We start from the raw sequence: 20,283 nt of genomic DNA, 5'->3' as shown, positions 1-20,283 counted from the left end.
CACTTATTTCCTCAAAAGCATGCTAGTATTTTTGATAAAGCTACACGGGGCATTCAAATCAAACTGGGACTTTTGATTTTGCAGAATAACAGAACACAGTTACTAGAATGAACTCTAGATTTATTTTTCTATATAATCCCATTACATTAAAGCACTTACCCCGGCAGTTTACTAGTGGCTGAATACCATAATAGTAGAAACAAATAATTTGCACCATTCAATTTGTTTACTGTGAACAAAAGTCTCGTTACTGTACTGTGCTTAAAGTCTTCTGTAAATGTCAATAGGCTTTACTAGAGACCCCTCATAAATTGCCTATGGGCATGAACGAGTGTTGCAAGGATAGAACCAGAATCTGCTGTGACTGAGATCAGGATAAACCCTTTGATTGGAACTTTAAAAGAAATGAACATAAAGAGACATCCTTAATTAGAATAAACTGCTCTTTGCTAATGGTTTTGATTAAGCTCCTTATAGATTTAATGGCCCACTTTAATTAATGTGCCATAAAATTACCTGGGCAGCTATTGAGCTATGCTTGATACCATTCGCCAGTAAAATGATTAAGTCAGGAAGTAGAAACACTTAAGTCAAATTGTGGGGTGTCTGCCATAAGTAATGTTAAAAACCTGGCAGATACAGAAATGTCTTTTAACTATTAGTCCAAGACGTGACATGATTCAGCACCTTTCACATATAGTACATAAAGAAATTATTTAGATCACGAAAACTGGTTGAATTTTGAGATTTACTTTAAACTTAAATTAGTTGGCTTTGAGTATCCGATTCATAAGGCTATCCTCAGATAAACTGTCTCAGAAGGTGATTTTAAATCAATGATCTATAATTTGCTGTTAATTGTCTAACAGAACAGCTTTATCTGTTAATTCATCTTTAGCTTCAGTATAAATCCTTATTTACCAAGATGCCATTTTCAAAGCGTGCCTAAAATCCATCTGTTGAATGTGTTTACAGGCACTAAGCAGGTAAACAGGGTGCCTCTCTCCTGCCAGCTGTTGCTCGTCACACTGAATGCCCACCTTTGTGTTAATTGGTTGGTGCTTGATGGCAGTGAGCCTTCAGGGAACAGGCACCAGAAGGGCCAGACACAGACTGCTGAGTGTGCAGCCACTCTTAGCCTAAACTGCGCCGTCACTATGACTAAACAAAGCAATGGCCTTTAACTCTGGCATTAAATTAACACCAGACAGAATTGCTCTTTAGAAAGCATGTTGCATAAACTACTTCATTTTTCTGCTCCGAAAATCTGTTAGTTCTCTAGACAATGAAACTAACACTTCACACTTCATTGTATTATTTGTGACAGCATCAATTAAGCATAATTGCAGTTTAGTTTTTATCATTTTCCCAGGAAATCATTTGCAGGATACAGTACCTGTATATCCAATTGATACTTCAGTCTGCCAAGTCTCTATATTTTTTAGTTCACATTTTCACAGTTCAACTGCTAAATGTGCCAATAAGACTAAAAATCATTATAATTATTCATTTTACACTGATAAATTTACTGCTATCACATATTCTATAAACACACAAACACACAACTAAATTAGTTAGTTGACTTTCAGGATGGGAATAATGCTTTAAATTCCAAATATTTTGCCCAAACAGGGGCAATCATTGTATGGAACTACATGACAAAGCAATTGTCATAAAAATTGTGCGCGCAAACACACAGAGACACGAAAAAAGTAGCAGGAAGTTACTCACATCAGTGCAGAGGACATTGAGAGCTGTGAAGTCCCATTTCTTTGCATGTGCTGCGTTGTAGGTTAATATAGCATCCTGTAACATTAAAGGCAGTTTTAATGAATAATGCTAAATAATACATGTATTCACAGACATTTAACAAAAAACAGAAAAATTAAGCAACATAAAACAAACAAAAAGAAACACAGACATAGAATCTAGTTTGAAATAAGTACAGCCTAAATACAACCAACTTGTAACAATGTCGCCCTCTTCTGGTGATTAAAAATACTTTGAAAGAACAACAACAAAAAAAAATCAAAGCTATTAAGATTTACAAATTTGAATCAGTACACCAAATCCTAACATTTTTGACTGAGCTACTTCAGAAGTGGTTTTAGACAACAATCAGGAAGCAATCATGATTAAATAGATGATCCGCCTCTGTAATGTCCAAAACCTTTTCCACTGCGCTTTCCACGCTGTAATGCTTAATTGTGTCTCGCAGTCAGGCCCAGTGAACAATACACACTGACAACTAATTTCACAGACTAAAATTTTGTTGCTATCCATGGCCATACATAAGAACAATAGTACCAAAATAGAACTTAGATGAAATATTGCATTTAAATTATGAAATAAAATTTGTGCCAAAAAAAAAAAACAAATAAATAAATAAGAAATAAATTGAAAGTAAAATTTTTGCAAAAAAAAAGTTTTGCTGAGTTTTTCCACGTCATCATGCGTCTATATTTGCTGCTGGGTGCATTAAAGAAGTGTGTATAAAAGTAGTCTGATTATTGTTACTAATATAATTGTGTAGCATTTATGCTATATTAGTGATACATTATTGATCTATGTATACAGTACATACAGTGCATATACATAAATTTTTATTACCTGCATTATATTATTTATACTCCATTCTATCTAACAATAACACTTGTACTACACTTTGTATTTATGTACAGGCTGTTCATAATACAGGGTCATCTCAATAAATTCTCAATTAATCAAAAGGTTTATTTCAGTAATTCAACTCAACAAGTAAAACTCATTTATTACACACAAACTGATATTTTAATTTTATTTTTGATTAATACAGCTAGCAGCTAATGAAAACCCAAAATTCAATATCTGAGAAAAAAAAAATTTGTGAAAAAAGTTTAATATAAAAGACTAATGGTGTCACAATTAACACACGAAAAGATTTCCGGAGCCTTTAAATTGGCTGTTCACAGTGAGCTGTATCCAAGCTCTGATGGATCCTTGCACACGTAACAGGCACAAGTAGGAGAATTGTGAATAGATAGAGATAATGTCAGAAGCGTCTTATTTGGGCTAAAGACAAAGAAAACTGGACTGTTTCTTAGTGGCCCACAAGTTCTCTTTTCAGATGAAAGTAAATTTTCCATTTTGAAATCCCAGAGTCTGGAGGAAGAAAGGAAAGGCACAGAATCCAAGTTGTTTGAGGTCCAGTGTAAAGTTTGCATAATCAGTGGTGGTTTGGGGAGCCATGTCATTTGCTGGTGTAGGTCCATTGTGTTTTATTAAATTCAAGGTCAGCACAGCCATCTACCAGAAACTTTTAGAGCACTTCATGCTTCCCTCTGCTGACCAGCTTATGGAGATGCTGAGTTCATTTTCCAGCAGAACTTGGCACCTGTTCATACGCCCAAAAGTACTAATACCTGGTTTAAGGACCATGGTATCCCTGTGCTTAATTGGACAGCAAACTCGCCCGACCTAAAGCCCATGGAAAATCTATGAAGTATTGTAAAGAGGAAGATGCGGGACAGCGGACCAAACACGCAGAAGAGCCAAAGGCTGCTATCAGAGCAACCTGGGCTTCCATAACACTTCAGCAGATGCCCGATTGCTGCAGTAATTTATGCAAAGGGAGCCCAAGTATTGAGTGCTGTACATGTTCATAATTCGCATATGTGCTCCTTTTTTTTTTTAAACCGGTCTTAAGTAATATTTTAATTTCCAGAGATAGAGAATTTCAAGTTTTCATTAGCAGTAAGCCATAATCATCAAAATGAAAAGAAATTAACACTTGAAATACACTTAATTATATTGATATAATATTGTGAGAGACTTAGTGGATGTCATACATACGGTGTTTGTTTCACTTCAGACATTTTTGGGATAGGGAGGCAATTGTATTGGGGTGATAGACGCATCTTTGTATTTTCCATGTAATGGTCTTATTGTGAACAGGTGTGCCTTATATTGGGGCCAAACCCAAGACAACCTTTTTCAATGTGGCATCAATTTCGACATTCTGTGTGTATAAACAGCTGGTACTGTCAGTAAGTCATTCCAAGTTCATCATTCAAACAGCGATGAACACACGACATCACTTAACGGACGAGCAGCACCACCTGGCCATGGCGCGCCTTCGGGTCGGTGGCAGGCAGTCAGATGTTGCTCTTGAACTTAGTGTGTCTCAAAGTGTCATCAGCAGACCTCCATCAAGACACAAAACTATTGGCAGAGTTCACAACAGAACCAGGAGTGGAGCCCCACGAGTGACAGACCGCAACGATGACCAGTACCTAAGGACCTATGCACTTAAACATCTTTATGCAACTGTCACACAGCTGCAGGCCCATTTACGAGATGCGAGGGGTACTAGGGTTTCCAGGCAAACCATTGCAGGTGACTCCACTGACACCAAGACACAGCAGTGAACGTTTGCAGTGGGCACAAGACCATGTGACATGGACAATGCAGCAGTGGTCTACCGTCTTGTGCACAGATATGATTGTCATCAGTGTTGCTGGAGAAGGCGAGGTGTGCGATACGCTGAGGTCAACATGGTCCCCAGGGTTTGCTTTGGTGGAGGAGGTTCAACAGTCTGGGCAGGCATTACCAGTCAGCACAAAACAGATTTGGTTATTAAACATAGCTCAGTCACTGCACGTTCTTACTTCAGACATCATAGAACGCATCATCATCCCCCAATTCCGCCAGCACACCCCCAACTTTCTGTTCATGGATGATAATGGTCCACCACATCGTGGCAGAATTGTCACAGCTCAACTTCAGGAAGTCGTCAATCAATGTCATCAATGGCCATCAATGTCCCCTGACCTGAACCCCATAGAGCACGCCTGGAACCAGTTGAAGCAGAGACTGGATGATCGTACCCCACATCCACACGACCTGGCAGGACCGCGTGAAGCACTTGTGGAAGAGTGGAACGCATTGCCTCAGAACAACATCATAAGGCTAGTGAGGAGCATGAGACATCGCTGTCAAGCTGTCATTGCGGCATTGTTGCATTATTAGTAATATCAAAGGGAACTTTTACTCATTTCATTCAAATTAAGAGCAAATAGGAAAAGCACTTATGTAAATAACAATATCCCTAACTTATTGTGAGTAGTGTATATATCAGTCTGAGTAAAAAATCTATGTAATGAGTTTCACTTTTTCAGTTGAATTACTGAATAAAAATCGAATTTTCAATAATCCTGTAATTTATTGAGATGCACCTGTACATGCTATATTACTGCAATATTCTAGAAATTGTTGTACTACTACATTCACACATGTTGTGCATCATAATGGTTGCATTTGTTGATTTGTTCTAGTTAATTTGTTGATTTGTTCAAGTCAAAGTGCTGTGTTGTGAGCTGAAGCATAGGTAAAACTGCAGTAATGGGGCCATAGAGGGGGAATAAAAATCCACAATATGCTTACAATTCCTTATAACAATAAATAATTTTTGACCATAATTGTAGTTCCTGTAAGTTCATACACAATTCTTCTCATAGGAACCTAGCAGCAATTATAGCCCATCTACGGAGATTCTGAATAACTGTACATAATTATCTTAATTCTACTCATAGATCATAAACAATGTATGATAAACTACACCTTTCTCCTTTTTTCGTAACTAAATTGAAGTGTCTGTGCATAGAAAATCTTGAAGGGATTGTAAACATATAAACTGGGATTATTCTGGTTACCCTGCACGGGGCGGTGCCTGAAACCCCTGCTGTGCAGTTTGTACACTGTTTATATTCGCATATAAAAAGATGAATATTGTTTTTGCTGTGTGTAACATTCCATTTAGGAACATTATGACACGTGTGCATATTTCTTGCACACTAAATTACGACATCAGATGAGGATGTCTCCACAAATATCAACCCAGACAAATAAGGCAACTTAATGCTTGAAAAAATGGCCGTGTTTACAGTTCATTTTGCACCATGGAAGTAATTAAGTTCTTGTAACACTAAACCAATACTAATGCACACTTCTTTTCTTAAAGACCTAGCAGCAAATATAGCCTATTTCCAGATTATAAAAAAGCATGATTTTTTTTATTGTTCAATGAGTAGATAACAAACCCTCAAAAATATAAACTTTGTAATGAAACTGAACAACTGAGAACGAAACTGAAAAATTCAGCAGAGTAAAGTTGACTAAAAAAACGAAAAACAAAACTGAAAAACTTCCATTTTTTGGTTTGCAATTATTTATTTACTTTAGTTTTTTGTTTTTGTTCAATCCTTTATGGCATGTATCTCATTCAACATTAATCATTTTATGTTCTGATTGCATTTAATTGTAGTTGTTTTACACACACACAGCGGAACCTTGGCATTGGGATTTAAATCGTTCCGGCAAGTTCTTAAGGCGAAAATTCATACTGCACTTTAAATTTTCCTATTAGAAATAATATTAATGCAGATAATTGGTTCCGGCCACCCAAATATATTACCAATATTACAAATGAAAAGGCCGCAAAACATCACGCAGATTTTAAACACATGCCGAAGACAAAGTTGGTATCGTGGGTTGACTCTTTCGAAGCAGGGTTTTTGTAAACTTACTTCACTTGACATGGCTTTCCACTGACATAAACAAGTTTTAAACACCTTCTGGACATATGCGGAACTTTGCCAGCGTATAGTTTGATTAGAATGCAAAAATGTTCACAAGCCGATGCAAATGTCTTACACATTCTTTCAAATTTTAAGGCGAAAATTTTTGAGAGAGGGCCTTCATATTCCTACTGTAGGTCCCACTGTATCGTTAACATACAGCAATTATTATCACATATTAAACTGTGTGTCATACAATACAAAACTCAATTTGGCATCCTGTAAAATTTCTTAATACGATTAATCACTTTAATGTGGTAATGTTAAAATAAAAACCATACACAACAAATTTCTGTACATAAATTGACGTCCTTAAAACCTACCCGAATATCCAGGGAACTTTTGCAATCAGGTTCCAGGGCAGACATAATCAGCTCCCACCTACTCTGCACTCCTTCCTGAAAACAACATGAAAACACAGAAACTGAAGTCAGCACTCGTGTCCAAATTGAGTCAGCTGTCTAAATATTATCTCCTAGATGTGCTGGAAACAATCTAATGTTGACATATGTACTAGGGATGCACCGAAATGAAAATTCTGGGCCGAAAACGAAATTTTTGGATGCACTTGGCCGAAAACCGATACCGAAACCGAAAATGGCTTCATTAAAAAACATGTTTAAAATATTTTCTTTTTGTTTGTATTAAAAAAAACTACAAATTAATTAAGCAATCAAACTTTTATTGATAATAAATAACAGTAATAAGGCTGTTTAACAATAACAAAACTTGCTTCCAAGTGCTTCCGAACCGCTGACATACTCCGTGTTTGATGCGTAATGACAGCGCGAGCGAGACGGGAGGATGGGAGAGGCGTGGCGACAATTTCGGCTTTTATTTTCGGCGCTTTCTTACGTTTCGGCCGAAACCGATAATGCTATTTCGGCCGAAAATTTTCGGCGACCGAAATTTCGGTGCATCCCTAATATGTACCACTTTTGTGGATTTGAAGACAACTGAAGGAAAGCTATACCCCGTTCTCCATAGGAAAAAGGTTTTTTTCTGAGTAGGGCATCTTGACAGTCATATCATCCCAGGCATCTCGGAACTCACTCGGATACGGTACAGGGACCTTGCCTTCTTTGAGCGTGTCGGTCTAGAAGGAAATGAAAGAAGAGTGCAGAATTCAGCGTTCTAGTTCACTGTTGACTGCATGCCATGAATAATAAATGAGAAAATAAGTACAACACCTATGTAAATTATGAAAACTGCTGAGTGTTTCTGAAATTTTTTTATTTATTACTTGTTTTCAAAAGATTGTGGAAGTGCACTACATTGTTGATCTTGTTTGCCCTCATCTGTTTTATCTGTCTTAATCTGTTTTAAGGAGAATTCACTGTTCTGTTAATAAATGCAACATATTTCCAAAGTCAATGAGTAATTATGAAAAATAATCGTGATTTCAATCATGACAAAAAAAATGGTGATTATGATTTTTTCCATTATTGAGCAGCCCTAATGTAAAGTTAAGAAAGTAAGTGAAACACTGGACTTCTGATACCTAGGGCATCCAATCAATGAAATAGAACTGGAGGTACACCTCAACCTTTAAGAACACTCAAACAGTGTCAGTGTGCTATTTATATGCACCATCAGCTGACACCTCACAAAAAAAAAAAAAAAAAAAGAGAGAGAGACTTTATAAGACCTGCGGTCAAGAGTTGTTGATTTGCATGTAGCTGGAAAGGGTTACAGAGTAATCTCACAACACAAAATGCTGAATGACATAAAGAACCTTAGACTGACAGATAAAGTCTTGAAGGATTCATCTGAGGTGGATAACATCTCTGTTCATGACCAACACATACAATATTTAAAAGTCATGGCATACATGGCCATACTCCACAGTAGAAGACATTGCTTAGAAGAGAGCATCATGATTTGGGGTTTGCTTTGCTGCCTCCAGGCCTGGATGGCTTGGCATTATAGAGGGGAAAGTTAATACCCAAGTTTATCAATGAATCCTACAGGACAAGGTCAGGGCACCTGAACCTCAGAAGAAGCTGGGTTATGCAGTAGAACAATGAGCCTAAACACTGAGGTTAATGAACTACTGAATGGCTTCAGAAACAAAACCAGCATTATGAAATGGCCCAGTCAGAACACAGACCTCAACCCATGACCTCAAGAGAGCCGTTCACACCAGACATGCCAAGAATATCGTTAAGCTGAGGCAGGTTAAATATGTTTGCTGAGCTGAGGCAGGTCAGGGTATAATGTGAACTATTACAGAGAGCACTTTTTTTAGGTTAAATACTGTTATTATACCAAAGTGAAAAATTAATAAATAAATGAAAAAATAACCATAAGTTTTAAAACGGGAAACCTGCCACATGACTGGTAACTATAAAAACACATGCTGAGCAATGAAAAAATTCTGACACCTACTTCTAGTACATGTAGAGAACTTACCCTGATGAGCACTTTGTGAGTATCTGTTGCCCTAAGTGGGGGGAGGACCTGAGCACATCCAGGCGTTCTCCTCAGCTCCTCTATAGGAGTTCCCAACCACTTCTTGTCACCGTCCGCACACTTCTTGTGTGCCATTGGCACACTGAACAGGAAGTAAAAAAAGGAGACCAAATCAAATGCTAATTAAGTGTACAATTTGCAGCATGTGCGGGTGTGTGTATATACCATGTTTGTGACTGGGAGTCTTCACTCGCAAATGACGAATTTTCACCAGAGACAGGGACGTCAGAGTTATCCGTTTCCATATCGGTCACGTCAGGCTCACTGGTGGTCACAGGTCCGACTCTAGGGTCAACGATGTTAGTGGACTCTACATGAGAAGAGGATTGAGCACAAGGTGCCTGAGACTCTGTGCAGGCATTGGGTCTTTCCTCTGAGCTGTTTATCAGCATGGATTTACTAGTTGGGCTCTCTGGGCTCACCATCTCCACATCAGCACTCGTGTTTTGAGATAAACTGAGATCTAGCTTTGTCTTCTCTGTAGATTCAATTGCTGCCTTGTTAAGACTAGCATCCGGTGAGTTAGACATAAGAGTCGTCTCAGTCTTGGGGATAGCATTATCGCTCACAATTCTACTTGGTGAAATCTGTCCATATGCTGCTGCCTCTTTGTTGAAGTTAGCGCTTGTTGTAGTTTCTTCGAATTTTTGGTCATGTGACGGTTTCTGTCTTTGCAAAGCATCAAAATGGCTGTCTTGGTTTTCTTGTGACTGACAAGTATGCTTCTCGTTGCACTCAAACAAAATATTCCGATCACTTATGTCGTCCTCCTTCCCGCCTCCACAGATATTGCTGTGGAAATAAGACACATCAAATATCACAGAACAGGTTTTGGAATTAAACGAATTCGTCAAGAAGTGCGTGTCCAGGGGGAATAGAAATGGTTACCTGTTCACTTCCATTCCAGTTTCATCCATACTTGATGTTGGCTCATTGGTGGACAAGCTATCTACATTGCAAAGTTTAAAAGTACTGAAATCAGCTCGAGAGCATTTGAATACACATTGCATTGTAAATTTGACAAAAAGGAGGAGCAGGAACAAACAGACAACCAGAATAGACTAGACAAGACAAACAGGTGAATATAAAGATGTTCTTCACCTCGGAGTGTTGTAGTGGCTTCCTCCACACTTCTGTCAGAGAAACAGTCAGAGTGACAGTCAGCTTCCAGTTTCAACCTTTTCTCCTTCTGTAAGGTGCTCATTCTCTCATGACTATTAGTTACAACCTGTGGTTCAGTACATAGAAATCTCCTGTCAAACTGTTGCTAGCTCAACTGCTGTTGTTTGCAATTTTACAACCCGAGAGACCTGCAGTAAAAGATTACAGTAGTTAGCTTGCTAAATGGATCTTTAGCATCACCCTTAGCTTAAACTAATCATTGAAGTAATAACGCTGTTCTAACGCACTAACAGCAATGCCAACAACGTTTAACAAACGCCTTCACCTCTCAGAGCTTTAACTTACCTAACTGTAGCAGACAGAGAAGTAAAGGTTGTACACATTATGCTAAGCGGCTAGTTAGCAAAACTTGCTAAACTGCTAGTTCTGACAGAACCGAGCAGAAAGTCTTATGTATGTCGCAAAGTGAAAAAAATGCAAACATCTCAAGTACAATTTAATAAACGGAACACCTACTACATCCAGGGTTTTTTCCCCAATTATATCTCGGGCTGCAGAGAAGACAATCCAAAAGCTGCTCTACAGCGACTGGTATAGTTACGCATGACTCGGGAGATTGTGGAGAGCAGAAGGGGCGGTGCCAAATAAAGCCTCAATCCGAGGCCTCTTCCCTGAGCGTGACGTGATCAATGACGTCACAATTGACGTGACCAATCAGCATACAGATACACGACCATCGTTTCAAAAGCTATTCTTTTTAAATTTAAACATTAATATAGAGGAATATTTACCAACATTTTGAAGTAATTTCTCCCAATAAGGCAATTACTTTAATAAATTGCTTGAATGTAGTCACTGGCATATTCAGCGTCATAGTAGTTATATGCACTAACAGTTATATTTAAGCATTTAAATTCAGTTAGTTAAAGAACAGAGATACTGATCGGAAGGTAGGCAGTTCAAGCCCCAGCTCCACCGTTGGGCCCTTAGGCAAGGCCTTTAACCCTATCTACGCCATGGGTGCCATATTGTGGCTGATCTTATGCTCTGACCCCAGCTATGCTAGGATATGCGAAGAAAGAATTTCACTGTGTAGTGACAAATAAAGTCTGAACTTAATTTAGCAGATGCCCTTATTATCCAGAGCAACTTCTAAAAGTGCTTTAAAATTTGCATCATTAGATCTATCCTTACACTGGATGATCTATAAAGTAAAAAAAAAATGGTAAAGAACCCAGAATATTGTTGTTTTATCATTCAAAGTAGCCATCTTCAGCTTTGCACACTATTGGCATTTTTTCCAATAGTGACTCATGATTCCAGATGACTCATGAGGTAGTCATCTGGAATGGTTTGTTGAGTACTTGTTGGCTGATTTTCTTTCAACTTTTCGGTACAACTCACAATCATTTAGATTGTGGAGGTCAGACCATCTGATACAGCAGTCCATCACTCTTTTTTTGGCAAATACCTCTTATATAACCTAGAGGTGTGTTTGGAGTTATTTTCCTGCTAAAAAGCAAATGATGGTCCCACTAATTGCAAACTAGAATGAATGGCATGTCGCTGTAGCCAGCAACAGTGCCACCCTACACACCATTCTATTTTCTGCATTATGTTTCAAAGTGGGAACCACACATTCAGGACACGGTGATTAGAACCAAAACTTTTAAATTTGCGCTCATCAGGAAAAAATACTTAGATTTAAAAGATTGGATGAGATACTGTATAAAAGATTGGATAACTGATAATTTCCTCTTACTAAACTCACATAAGACAGAAACATTACTAATTGTAATACAAAAAACAGTACACAAAAGCTCTCACAATTTAGCCTGCATTTAGAAGGATGTACTATTACTACCAGTTCGACAGCAAAAGACCTGGGCGTAATATTAAACAGCAATGTGCCCCTTGTAAATAATATTTCCAATATTACAAAAATAGGCTTTTTTTACCTTAGAAATAATGCCAAGCTTAGGGACATTTTATCTGTATCTGATGCAGAACAGCTGGTTCATACATTCATGACCTCCAGACTGGACCATTGTAATGCACTACTAGGTGGTTGTCCTGCATCCTCCATAAACGAGCTATAGTTAGTGCAAAATGCAGCCGCCAGGGTTCTCAGATTACCAGATCATATAACCCCGATACTATCATTCCTGCACTGGCTACCTGTTAAGCTTAGAAATATTTACAAACTAGCATTATATACTCACAAGGCCCTAAATGGTTTAGCTCCCACGTATCTAGCCAGCCTTTTGACACATTACAATCTGCCACTCTCCTTAAGATAACAAAACTGCATATTTCTGGTGGTTACCAGAAAATCAAAATCTACAAAAAAAAAGGGTAGAATGTTTTCATATTTAGCTCCTAAGCTTTGGAATAGCCTTCCTGACAGTGTTCAGGGCTCAGACACAGTCTGCCAGTTTAAATATAGACTCAAGACACATCTCTTTAACCTGACATACACATAATTTATCCCATAACCTCATACTCTAGTACATTTAAATGCACACTCTCATCTAGTGCTGCAAATAAACTGTAATGAACAGCAGCTGTGCTAATTATTTGCCACCAGTTCTTTCTTTTTATACCCATTCTAAGGAATCTAGAGATTGTGCCAGCTCCAGTAAAAAGAGGCACCCTGGTAGGATCCTGAGGCATCCAGATAAAAACCACCAGCAGCAGCTGAATTCTGTTTTGTGATGGTTTGGAGATACACATGCTGCTCCTGAGCTCCCAGTGATCCAGATGCCCTCTGCTCTCTGCACCTGAATTCAGCTGATCCTGGTGCAATTCTTCTGCTGAACTGGACTTCATTTTAACTAAGACATCTTCTGTTATATTGAACTTTCAGCTGCAACAGTATGTTGGCATAAAATTCCTGCTATCTTTTATCACCCAAATAAGGATTGGTTCACTCAAGGTTTCATCCTATTGTTATCTCCAGGTGTTTTTTCATTGCCACCATTTTCTTGGCTTGCTTAATCACAATCTAATCATTATGATCTATACACATGTTTCTTACTTGTACACATTAACATAATTTTCTATTTATTTTGTAAAGCTGCTTTGAGACAGTGACCATTGTTGAAAGAGATATACACTGTATAAATAAAATAAAATTGAATTGAATTTGTTAGTGAGCATAGAGATGTCCCTGCAATTCTCCCTAAAAAGTATGCGACTTCTCTTGAGATTAGTAAAGATTTATCTTAATAATCTCTATTATCTTATCCTATCTTATCCCATCTTATCTTATCTTATCTTATCTTATCTTATCTTATCTTATCTTGAAGCTGGGTCTATGGAGCAATGTAAAAAGGTAATTTGGTCCAGACAGAATCTTTACCAGGGCAATAGGCATGTCACAATAAGAAGATTTTGAGAAGCACATGAGGTGAGAAACCCATAATGCATTGGTCGTTGTCATTGGTCAGTTTTACACTCAACAACGTTATGTGGCAATGAAATTAAGTTAGCTGACGACCTAAACATGACCTGGTCATCGCATCTATGGCCTTTGATATGGCAGATTCCAGGATTTTAGGTGTGTGGTTTTGGGAGCATGAGCATGAGGTGCCAGGAAGTTAATCAGTAACAACTGCATATTCATTATTGTGTTGTCAAGAACTTTTAAAATGCATTTTGCACAGTTTAACCTTGAGGTGGATGTGCTAGGACATTCAGTCCTGGGAGGATTGGTAACTGTCTTGTATGCTTTGAGCTTGTTATTTTTTCTCTCTGTAGAATGGTGAACATTGATTGTATAAAAATGGTTTTATAACAGATTGATGTGCGGCAATTACAATCTTTATCTTTTTTTTTATCAATTAGGACTAAAAGACTTTACATTACATGAGCCAATATTTATTCACAATAGAACATAGAAAACTTCTTACCCTTTTTTTTTCACCCTAAACAAAACGCTTATTTAAAATTTGATGCCTGCTATAGGTCCCAAAAAAGTTGGGATGGGGACATATTTACCATGGGGTAGCATTGCTTCAGAATTTGGAATTTGGGTTGTACTGTATATGATATAATTATAATTTTATATTATACACTGCAGCCAAAAAAAGTCACTGACTCTAACAGTTTGTTGGACCAAATTTTGCCCTTATTATAGGTATTGCGTCATTTCAATAAGCCTCCCCAAAATCTTTTAATAATGATGGGGTTCGGGTCTGGGCTCTGTGGTGGCTAATCCATGTGTGAAAATGATGTCTCAAATGTCCCATCTGAAGCATTTTTTGGGCCCAATGAATCCTGGCGTCCTTATCTTAGAACTTGCATTTTATTTTGGGTGCATTGCTTCCCTTATCTGCCCATTACTCTGGAACAGGGTAGATCTGGACTGATCAGACCACATCACCTTTTTTTCAATGCTCCACAGTCCATATGCTCCCTAGATAATCCAATAAGTCTGTTTAGCAATCCCATGAGTTTTCTTTACGTTGCATGTGGAAATGCATAGACATATATTTTTTAAACAATCTGATATCACTAATTTTCCATTTTTTATTTTCCATCACTTTCATTCAAGATGTTTTTCCAACCCCATTTCTTAGATGATGGTTCAACATTATTCTTTAAGGTTTTACAGTATAATGCATTTTACAGTTCTTATCCAAATTTTTTCTCCTTAGTAAAATTTTCACCACAACTGCAGGATATGTTTTCTGATATGGTTGTTTAAGAAATGAGAAGCTCCTTACTGCATTAGGTAGGATTAAATGAAAATGGACCATATTATTCACTGCAGTAATTATTTAATGGCTCATAAAATTTTGCTTAGTTAAATCCAGATAGTGAGTTTTTTTTTTAGTCTGGACAGTGTATCATATCATGTACAGTATTATATCATATTAAAGTATTGTATATGATGTGTGAACATCAGGGATCTATCAATATGTGGAATATCCTGGAACTTCTGTAAGTTGTTTTAATTTGTCTGGTTTTTATGATTAATTCCTCATTATTTTATTCATTATTTATTATTTTATTATCTCATGGTAAAATAGAAAACCTCCAGGTGAATTCAATCTCCTCTCTGAATGCAAAAAAGCAGATTAGATGTATACTGGAAAACCTGACTTGGGCAAATTGAGCAAGGTGTCTGGTGTTGAAAGATCAATAGCCATCAGATGTGCCGAACAATCCTCACAAAGAAACCATTCAATAACAGTCAGCAAATAAATACTGAAGAATAAGTCACACAGAAATCCAACAAAGGTTTAATATATTCTATAAACCATGCAGAAATCTTTGTATATGTGTTGGATATAATTTGAAAAGCAATTGAGACTTTGGCAGAAAAGTCTCATTCAGTGCCTTTAGGTTTAGAAATATATACAACAGATTATAGGCTGAAATTGCACTGATTTGCTGAAGTGACTGCTATAAAAAAATCCCCAGATCAGATTTGCTTGTTTAAAGTGTTTGCATTGTGTAAAACATTAGTGCAGCAAAAAAGCGCAAAAACATTGGCAAAAACATCATTTTTGTCCAGTATGTAATTAATAATTTTTTAAGTACTGTACAACTGTTTCCTATTAAAAATTTAATGTAATGTGGTGTATCGCTGGTGTATTAAAAACAGGACACCCAATCCTAAAAAAATGTTCTTTTGCAATACATCAGAATGGCTTCACAATTTTCATAGAGATGTAGTTCTGTAAGAGAAAAAGGTATAGTTAGGTCATGTGCACTGCATGTAAACGGATTAAAGTAATATGTAGGTTTGTTAATAAACCATATTAGGGCCACTTTTATAATTAGTGTCCTAGCATTTGATAAAGAATCTTTAGTTGTAACTTACAGGCAAAGAGTAAAGCAGAATTCCCAGAAACAGGAGCACTAGTACAAGAATGATGATTCCAATGAACAGCCATTTAAACCGGCGCCACACAATAAATTTCATAGTTTTGCATGGATTCGTAAACCACAGGAATGATGTATCTGGGCGGCTGTTAAAAGAAATTAATAAATAAAGATTGGTATCATATAAAACAAGCAAACGTCCTGTAGATTTTCTTATGACGTAGATAACAGCTTCTTACTTTGGAGGATCCAGTTTAGGGTTCATGTTGGGTTCGTCTCTTCCTTTCCCAGCAGGCCTTTCATCTGCCTCATTTTCATCCACGATCTCCAAAGTCATCTCCACTTTGCCCTGACATACAACACAAGGTCTCACATAGTCAGAATTCTTTCTGATTTCTATCTGCCTAATCACTTATCTTTTCTATGTAAGACTTTACTATTTTCTATATGCATATGGACAGTGTATAGTGTTTACTGTTTACTTACAGTTAGAACTTTCTTGCCATCTTCCTCCATGGCACAGGGCCACCAGCCTCTCACACACTTCTGGGCAAAGAGTGATTTGGGAGGCAAGTTCTTGTTTGTTTGCTGGATCAACATGTCAAGATTACACTTTTCTGAAGTCTTGGTTGGAGGGATAAGGTTAATCAAATCTAACTCCACTGTACCTGTTAGAGAAATGAAAACAGCACAATTTCACAATTCCAGTTATTCTTTCTAAATAGACTTGCATAAATCCATGGTGTAATGAGTTAGTTTACATTTCATCATAATATATTTTATGCTTGAGATTTTCAAGTGTTTTGCAACTGCATTTTATTATAAATTGCACATTTTATTTGAATGCTCCATTGTTCTATTCCTTAACTGGCATTCATTCATTTTCTATACTGCTTATCCTGGTACAGGCCCGCAGGGGACTGGAGCCTATCCCAGGAGAATTTGGGCACGAAATAGAGATACAGTAGGGCGCCAATCCATTACAGGGCACACACATATATACACACACATATAGAGTACACACACCCACCCACACTACGAGCAATTATAAACGCCAATTAGCCTAATCTGCATGTCTTTGGACTGTGAGAGGAAACCAGAGTACTAGGAGGAAACCCACCAAGCACAACAAAATCAATGGAGTCATGTTAGATATTCCTCCTGGTTTAATAGTTCTGCCGAATGAAAATACTGTGATGATATTTTTATTCCACCTCAAATACAAAGTATGTTTTTCATTTTTTTTTACTTCTTTATAAAAAAATTGCAGTGTTTTCGATAAAATCATTTAATATCAGAATATTTGACATGAAACTATAAGTCTCTGCAAAGTGTAAAATGTGAACTGCTATGCAAATCCTTATACATACGGGAAGGGTAAAAAACTTAAGAGATTCACCCAAGTAGTCATCCAGTGAGAATTTGTCATTGTCCCATATCTGGATAGTCAGTCTGGGAGGGGTCCTGAACTCAGTTTTGTCAAGACTCCAGAAGTGCTCCTGATAACAAAACAGTTTAAAAGAATTAAAGAACAAAGTGTTATTATGCAGGACTTCCTCAGTTTTATTTTTATTATTAGTGTTTCATACAGTGATGTAATGATGTCACTATCAACTACCACCAATGCAGTTGCAATACAAAAATAATATAGCCATATTTTCTTTTTGTAGCTATTATTATTATTATTATTATTATTAATAATAATAATAATAATAATAATAATAATAACAATTGAAAAAATGACTTATGTGCTTTTCATAGAAAGTTATTTATCTAAAATATGAATAAAACAGATTCATATGAATCCACATTTTAACACAGCATGACACAGCATAGTATTTGAGGAGTTAAAATAAACATGTGCTGCAATAATAAAAAGGTTTGCGAATTTTTCTACACTGGTGCAGAGAGGACCCTTATTCACCTTTTATTTCAAACAAATGTTACAAATGTTAACAGAGGTGTACGCACTTTTTTTGACACAAGACACAACTGCTCTGCGGGTAGGTAGTCAAAGCCAAAGACAAATCTCCAGTTGAAATTTCCATCTCCATCTAGTGACCTGTAGTGGACATCAGTCTTCTGTTTGTCCTCCTCCATACCTGGCATCCACCTGCAGACCAACCACACACTTTGTCAGACTGACAGCAGCATTTCACTGTTTTCTCTGCTTTATTCTACATCACATGCAGTGAACGGAATGTTTTCCTTTAAGGCATTTATACATAATTTTAAGCAATGAATCAATCAGCGGCATGCAAGTCTAATGTAGCTCTTTTTATAAAAAAGTTATAATTTACCCCTTCACATAGATATCACTCATCTTTTCCCCAGTAATGCTGGTTTCATCCAAGATAACATCGGTGGTGTTCCAAATGACAGCCCGTAGTAAATGCCTTTAACACAGACAAGATTTAGTTCAGCACTAAAGGACTACAAGCAAAGCAGCAGAACATGAGGAATATTATGTTTCTTACTTTTTAGCTTTTCGTGGACTGATATCGACTGGAGGACCAGGACTGCCAAGGCTTTTGGGGAATATATCCACCCACATCTGAATTTTTCCCTAAAAAGCACAGATAGAAATACCATTGTAAAACAGATAGATTTATATATACAGTAGATAGAGTAATAGATTAATAGCTCAGGCTAGTTTGCAGCTTTCTGAACTGACATAGCATGAGCTTATAGTGGCTAGAAGCATAAGATGCTGTGTCTTATCCAGTACATTTACCTGGGAGATATTGGGCTGGTAGGAGCTATGCAGTGTCCTGGTTTCTACATGCTCAGGCACCAGGCCCTGTTTGCGCAGTACATGCAGGCATATTCGCTCTTTGGCTGGACCCAGGTGCTGGTGCAGTGTTTTACTGGCCTCTAGCAATGCAGTGCCGCACGCAAAAAAGTTACTTTCAGTACCACAAAAAGACTTACAAACCACTGATCATCCAAGAGTACATGCACACTGTAGTTATCACCCTGGAATACCTAAGTCCTGAAGGTTGTAGTCACGTCCTCCAAAAGATAGTGAGCTGCCATCTTCTGCAACCTGTGGTGCCGGGAGTCCTCTCAGTCTCGCAAGGTTTTCCAGGATCTGAGATGGCTTCAGTTGATCTCTCCACTGGTTCACTCCAGAGCTGAATTTATTTTCATAAATAATGTGTCTACATATACACCTTTGTAGCAAATGACAATGTAGAAAGCTTTAAAAGGTAAAAATCACTTACACACAGTATGATTGGGAAAGACCACAGTTTGCACTGAAGCGAGAAAGGAGACGATTTTCAAGGTCAATAACCGTGTCCCCAACCTTTTCATCACGACTTAGCAAATCAAAGTCATAGACGCTGATTTTCAGGTCCTTGTCTTGCGGCAGGAAGCAAGGCAGTTCAAACATTCTGCAAAAACACAAACAGATATAAATATAAATAATGTATTCTATGACACAGATTTAGGCCCTTATGTCATGTAGCACTCAATAATGTCTGACCTTCCAAATTCAGGGTTCAATGTATTTGGTTTGTAGTGGTCTCTGTCATCAATGGTCTTCTTTCCAAGAGTAATCTTTAAATAAGGATCACACTGAAAAAAACAAAAACAAATCTGTAAACAGAAACCCACTAACCAACACTGATTTATAACATAGAATAAACGCTAATTTAAACACGTTTTCTGTAAACTCACCAAGCCGTTGCTGTCTTTGGGTTGCATGTCAATACCACGCAACACGTAAATTCTAACCACGCATTCCTGAGGCCCGCTCTCAGGTAACTCCCGGAATTGCCGAGGAGGAGGTTGGACACCAGGGTCGTCTGATAAGGGGTATACCCTAAATGAACCCTGTGAATATGTTAAAATATCCGTATTAAAGCCTAAATTAAAATTGAAAATGTACCACGAAATGACTCTGACCTTAATTAAAAGAAAATATTCAGTTTTACAACAGCCACCACTAGATGGCAGAATATCATTCATTTTCTTTTATGAGAGTTTAAAAGTTCACCAAGATGTAGTGTAGTATGTTTAATTTAGTACAGCTGTTCAGTATTTGCAGACAAATCCTTCAGCTCAGTTTGGACCTAAAAGCATGGTGCCTTTTAAGGGCAAAATACGTGCCTTAAACTCCCCCACTACGGAAGGGTCTTCTTCACCGTCATCAGTTTTTCCTCTGTACAGTTTAAATGTGTTACAGAAGTCTGTCAAACCATGGAAATCTGGTATGTGCTCAAGTTCCTTGTCATAAACC

The 20,283-nt window shown here is 37.5% G+C and overlaps 2 protein-coding genes across 5 annotated transcripts in view; both read right to left on the bottom strand.

The window, feature by feature from the left end:
* The window catches only part of parga (poly (ADP-ribose) glycohydrolase a), a 37,059-nt gene extending 26,213 nt beyond the window's left edge, over positions 1–10,846 (bottom strand). The window contains exons 1-8 of one of the 4 annotated variants that reach the window (XM_053501995.1): positions 10,725–10,846; positions 10,188–10,396; positions 9,975–10,035; positions 9,252–9,878; positions 9,027–9,168; positions 7,588–7,710; positions 6,938–7,012; positions 1,732–1,806 (exon numbers count right to left, since the gene is read on the bottom strand). In XM_053501995.1, the coding sequence (XP_053357970.1) occupies positions 1,732–1,806; positions 6,938–7,012; positions 7,588–7,710; positions 9,027–9,168; positions 9,252–9,878; positions 9,975–10,035; positions 10,188–10,290 (1,206 nt within the window). In that variant the 5' untranslated portion in view covers positions 10,291–10,396; positions 10,725–10,846. The remainder of the gene's footprint in view (positions 1–1,731; positions 1,807–6,937; positions 7,013–7,587; positions 7,711–9,026; positions 9,169–9,251; positions 9,879–9,974; positions 10,036–10,187; positions 10,397–10,724) is intronic. The other 3 variants (XM_053501994.1, XM_053501996.1, XM_053501997.1) reach the window with 3 other exon arrangements.
* A 4,585-nt stretch (positions 10,847–15,431) lies between these two features.
* myofl (myoferlin like) overlaps positions 15,432–20,283 on the bottom strand; it is a 30,415-nt gene continuing 25,563 nt past the window's right edge. Inside the window, exons 41-54 of the mRNA XM_053502670.1 lie at positions 20,154–20,282; positions 19,722–19,877; positions 19,528–19,619; positions 19,265–19,435; positions 19,026–19,174; positions 18,775–18,914; positions 18,518–18,606; positions 18,341–18,436; positions 18,012–18,153; positions 17,440–17,539; positions 16,527–16,708; positions 16,280–16,389; positions 16,039–16,186; positions 15,432–15,892 (exon numbers count right to left, since the gene is read on the bottom strand). Coding sequence (XP_053358645.1) covers positions 15,857–15,892; positions 16,039–16,186; positions 16,280–16,389; positions 16,527–16,708; positions 17,440–17,539; positions 18,012–18,153; positions 18,341–18,436; positions 18,518–18,606; positions 18,775–18,914; positions 19,026–19,174; positions 19,265–19,435; positions 19,528–19,619; positions 19,722–19,877; positions 20,154–20,282 — 1,740 coding nt within the window. The 3' untranslated portion in view covers positions 15,432–15,856. The remainder of the gene's footprint in view (positions 15,893–16,038; positions 16,187–16,279; positions 16,390–16,526; positions 16,709–17,439; positions 17,540–18,011; positions 18,154–18,340; positions 18,437–18,517; positions 18,607–18,774; positions 18,915–19,025; positions 19,175–19,264; positions 19,436–19,527; positions 19,620–19,721; positions 19,878–20,153; position 20,283) is intronic.

Source organism: Clarias gariepinus, chromosome 8, assembly GCF_024256425.1.
Source record: "Clarias gariepinus isolate MV-2021 ecotype Netherlands chromosome 8, CGAR_prim_01v2, whole genome shotgun sequence".
Classification (NCBI taxonomy): Eukaryota; Metazoa; Chordata; class Actinopteri; order Siluriformes; family Clariidae; genus Clarias; species Clarias gariepinus.
This window is presented reverse-complemented; position numbering and strand designations above follow the sequence as displayed.